General features: G+C 38.7%; 1 protein-coding gene across 1 annotated transcript; it reads left to right on the forward strand.

Moving 5' to 3' along the window:
• Positions 1-3,060: 3,060 nt before the first annotated feature.
• On the forward strand, positions 3,061-3,543 carry LOC114288365 (uncharacterized). The gene has a single exon (XM_082921253.1). The coding sequence runs from the start codon at positions 3,061-3,063 to the stop codon at positions 3,541-3,543; it is 483 nt and encodes a 160-aa protein (XP_082777379.1).
• The last annotated feature ends 1,764 nt before the right edge of the window (positions 3,544-5,307 follow it).

The following is a 5,307-nucleotide window of genomic DNA, read 5'->3' on the forward strand; positions in this document are numbered from 1 at the left end:
CAATTTTTGGGTAACCTATCCCTTGCGGGTTGTGCTTGGGATTAATTATTCTCTTTGCTACTTATTGAATTTCTTTTGTGTGTGGGCTGTTGGACAGATGTTTTGTTGTTTGTGTTATTTTGTTGAACAGGATGCTATTCTCTCTGCTGGACAGATTTTTTGAATATTTGATAGATGCTATTTTGTTTAGGAGATATTTGTGACACCCTGAACGTTTAATTAAATACTACATAAATATTTATAGTTATATAATTGTGGGTGTATGTGATAACATACTATTAAATAATTAATAATAAATACAAAATCTAATTTAGCACTGGATTATATGGGATTAATTAGGGATTTTTATTTAGGGCCAAATTAACAGCAATATGAAATTCTAATACTAGTTAGGTCAAATTAAAATTAAAGATAGTAAATAAATAATAATATGGAATAACAATAGTAATCTGTAAAGTAAAAATAAAATAAAATAATTAATTTTATGATGCTACATGATAAGATGTAATTTAATTTATGTTAGGAATATTGAAACACTTAACACCAAAACAAATAAAGAAATGAATAAAAGAAGAAAAAAAAAGTTTGGCCCAGTAATGTTTTATAGATTTTGGCCCAAGCAGGAAAAAAAAACAAAAGGGGCCCAGGCATGTATATTAAGAAGATAATACTTATCCATAAAGATTTAAATCTCATACTGAATCTTCAATTAAGAGCTCAAATCTTCTAGCCTCATAATGCCTCCATAAGAGAGAGGCTACGTGTCCTTCATCTCTGGGCTCAGTAAGCAGTATATAAAGGGACTAGGGGGTTGTGATTCAGAGAGAAAAAAAAAAAGGAAGAAAAAAAGGGAAAGAGTGGGAAAACGAGAGAAACACATAAGTTGAGAGTAAGGAAAAGAAGTTCTGATAGTAAAGTAAAGGCTAAGGGTTATACTTAAGGTGAGTTATATTATACCTTGCTTTACCATTATATGTTTTACGAATGTTTTGAGTTACCATAGCTTATTTTATACAAGTTATATTTATTAAGTTATATGAATAAAAGTTATGTTTATAAATATTTCAGTTATGTGGGTTACTTTCTAAACTCTATTTACTTAAAAGGAAACCTATGGATATGTTTGTTTAAATTTTAGTATATATTTAACTATAACCTTATAAACAATTATGTTTTGTAAGTATCACCACGGGAGTCCCACGCCTTGGGAGACTTAAATAACCACTGGCCTCTGTTTGACCACCTTATGGTCCTCTATTTGTCATGGATTCATTGACCTCTGTTCTGACTGTCACTTATGTGACCTCTGTTCTGTTCTGTTTTATACCGTGGTTATGATTATTTATTTACATGATTTTCTACATTATGCCACTTTAAATAAATTATCATTTTAAATTAAAATATGCAAATATTTTAGCCTAATGGTTGTTTTACACTCTTGGCATAATATTTATCACTTTGCTGTGTGCTTATAGCTATTACCTTTTCAGGAGACGAGATGTAAGGAAAATCCATAACCCCACGAAATGGAACCTGCTCATGGACTGTTGTTAAACCACTATTTTATCTTTCTTTTTTTAATATTTTTGCTTCCTTTTGTCTCTATTCGGGGCTAGTCACTAAATAATAAAATAATGAGAGCCCTAGAAATGTATTTCCTTTTTTAAAATAGTAGTATGAAGTAAAATTTCTGTCTAAGTATATTTTTTTTCGCTTGCGCAGTTTAATTTGTTTTGAATAAGAATAAGTTAGTAAGTCACGATTCCAACTCTAAGCCTCTGGGGTTGGGTCTTGACAAAGGTGGTATCAGAGCAATGGTTCAAAAAAAAAAAAGAGTTATAAATAAATCTATAACTAAAACCATATAGCTAATATATATATATATATAGATATATATGGTAAAATCAAAATAAAATAAAATAATAATAAATATTTACATGTGACGTTAGTTTTCCTGTGTAAAACCTCACGTTTATGCTGGTGTTGTAGGATGTCAGAGATTTACCTTGATGATGCTTTTTGGAATGACCTCCAGGCCATCAACTTAGATGAAATCTTAGCCGAACACCCTGCCCCCACCCCCGCCTCACCTGAGGGTTGGGGAGATTCTGAGGAAATAGTCAGGGAATTGCACCCAGGTCTTGGCCGGTTGATGGGTCGGCCAATTTATATCCAGGTTGACCCTACTGACGTCCCACACTTGTTATGGAGGCACAGCCTTGCCCATACAGGCAGACGTTTTCTCGGACCATCTCGCGTCCTTGGCGTCGCCCCGGGTCACGACCGCCCGCATTATATTATAGGCCCTTTACCCCCACAGTTTGCAGCCAGGAAGGGGAACGTGTACCCTAAAGATTATATTTTCACCACAGTCCCTAACCCACTAGAGATTATTAATATTCAAATGTTGACTTCGAAAATGATCTGTCATATGTTGAGACACCTGGCTGGATTGTCGACCGAGCATTTGTGGGTCATATACGGTCTATCCCCATTTTCACGGTCCAGGTAGCATGGGTGTGTTTTGGTATAATCCAGTTGGGATGGGAATTTGAGTTTTTTATGCAGCACTATTTCCCCTGGTTTTTCGGCCCATCTGACCCACCACTCTAGATCTGGCTAGAGGAAAATCTTTTGTATGTTGATCTTGATATGTTCTAATCCCCTTTTTGTTGACTTTTGTTTTTGTTTACCACAGGGATGGGGCACCAACATATTCTAACTAATGTAATATGAATTGTAAAATAAATAAATAAATAATGAGTAATGTTGGCAGTTTATATAAATATAAAGTGTACTACATGTTGTGCTATATATATGCTGCGTTGAAAATATAATACCTCGTTTATTACTTGTAGAATGACTAATGGTAATGGAAGTGAGTCATCAGTTAGTGGTACGAAATCGATGGAAAGAGTAATGGAAAGAGCGGTTGCTAGTTTTCTACAAGCCTTGCAAGCTAACATCAACAATGGGACGCCGGGACGACAAAAAGGGCCGGTTACCATAAAACAGTTCTAGGATCTGAAACCCACCACATTTACCGGCAGCCCAGACCCAATGGTAGCAGACGCTTGGGTGAAAGACATGGAAAAGATTTTTCGTGCCCTACCTTGCACCGAGAGGCAAAAGGTAACTTTCGCCACTTTCACTTTCAAAGACAATGCACAGGAATGGTGGCTTCTCACTTTGGCCAAAGAAGAAATTACGACTTGGGCAAGATTCTTAGAAGTATTCTATGAAAAATACTTTCCAGATTCATTGCAGGAACAGAAGGCATCCGAATTCATACATCTGAAGCAAGGAACTATGACGGTGGCCAAATATGAGAGAAAGTTCACACAACTCGCTCGGTTTGTAACATACGTCATCCCCACCGAAACTCGAAAAACAAGAAAATTTGAAGCAGGTTTGGATGCTGGAATTAAAGACAGGCTTGAAGTCTTGAAATTGCCAACCTATGCAAAAGTGGTGGACCGGGCGTACATAACAGAAAAGGGAATTAAAGCCTTGCATTCCGGAGAACCAAGCTACAAGAAGTGACTCTGGGAAAGAGATAACAGAAGACCCGATGTTGCACCTCATAAAAAGGTAAACATGGGCACAACCAGCTCAGGCCACCACGATCTTACCAACCCCCGAGGTGGCACTATTCCAACTTGCCCCACTTGTGGGAGGATTCATTGGGGACAATGCCATCGAGACACGGGAGCGTGTTTTAGATGTGGACAGTTTGGCCACTTGCTAAGGGATTGTCCAAAGATGGTTAATCCTACAGCCAACCCCTCTGGCCCAGTCAGGAGAGCCACGGGACCGGGAGGAGAAAAGAAGGACCAAAACCGCCAAGGTCGAGCTTTCGCCTTGGTACCTGGAAAATCGGAAGTTACCGAAAATGTTGTGTCAGGTACACTTTCTATCTGTGGTCTTTTAGCTCATGTCCTCATTCTTTTGTTGCACCACACTTTGCCGCCAAGTTGACATCAACACCCGAACCATTAGGATATACATTGTCTGTGTCTTTTCCTTTTGGTAAGTCTGCCTGTAGTACTGTTGTGTACAGATCTTGTGTTGTATTCCTAAAAGACAAAACCTTATATGTAGACTTGATTCCCCTTCGTATTGGAAACTTTGATGTAATCTTAGGTATGGATTGGCTAGCTACCAACCACGCCTCTATCGATTGTAAAGACAAAAAGGTCTCCCTCAAGTTACCAAACCAACCCGAAATTGTCTTTAATAGGGCTGAAGTTTCTAACCCTTCCTGTATCATATCCTCCATGGTGGCCCAACGACTCCTAAGAAAGGGTTGTGGTAGTTATATTTGTTATGTGATTGATACACAAAAAGAGGCCCCCACCGTTGATGCAATTCCTGTAGTTCGAGAATTTCCGGATGTCTTTCTTGAAGATCTACCTGGTATTCCAGTTGATCGGGAGATCGAATTCACCATTGAAACCCAACCTGGCACGCAGCCTATATCAAAAACTCCTTATCGCATATCGATGGCAGAATTGAAAGAGCTGAAGACTCAACTCCAGGAACTCTTGGACAAAGGTTTCATTCGGCCTAGTACCTCACCCTAGGGAGCTCCAGTACTATTCGTAAAGAAAAAGGATGGCACGATGAGATTATGCATCGATTACCGGGAGCTGAATAAGGTTACCGTCAAGAATCGATATCCTCTGCCGCGAATCGATGACTTGTTTGATCAACTTCAAGGCGCACAAGTATTTTCCAAAATTGACTTACGTTTTGGCTACCATCAACTAAAAGTTAAAACGGAAAGCATTGAAAAGACTGCCTTCAGAACTCGTTACGGGCACTACGAATTTCTCGTCATGCCTTTTGGTGTCACAAATGCCCCAGCAGCCTTTATGGACCTCATGAATAGAGTGTCCCTATCTTGATGAGTTCGTTATCGTCTTCATTGACGACATCCTCATATACTCCAAGTCACCAGAAGCTCATGAGAAGCACTTGCGAATGGTTCTACAAACATACGTGATCACAAACTTTATGCCAAGTTGAAAAAATGCGAATTTTGGATGACTAGTGTACACTTTCTCGGTCACGTCATTAATAAAGACGGCATCTCGGTTGACCCCCAAAAGGTTGCAGCAATTGTGGACTGGCTACGACCTACTAATGTGTCAGAAATCCAGAGTTTCTTGGGTCTAGCTGGCTATTATCGACGCTTCGTGCAAGATTTCTCAAAGATAGCATCGCCCTTGAGCCAGCTAACTCAGAAGAACACAACCTTTGAATGGACTGATAAACAGGAGCGTTGCTTTCAAGAATTAAAAGGTC

Source organism: Camellia sinensis, chromosome 1, assembly GCF_055761805.1.
Source record: "Camellia sinensis isolate YWXY chromosome 1, ASM5576180v1, whole genome shotgun sequence".
Taxonomy (NCBI): Eukaryota; Viridiplantae; Streptophyta; class Magnoliopsida; order Ericales; family Theaceae; genus Camellia; species Camellia sinensis.

Bases quoted from the DNA above. Each gene is read 5' to 3' on its own strand.
- LOC114288365 (XM_082921253.1), top strand. From the start codon at position 3,061: ATGGTAGCAGACGCTTGGGTGAAAGACATGGAAAAGATTTTTCGTGCC.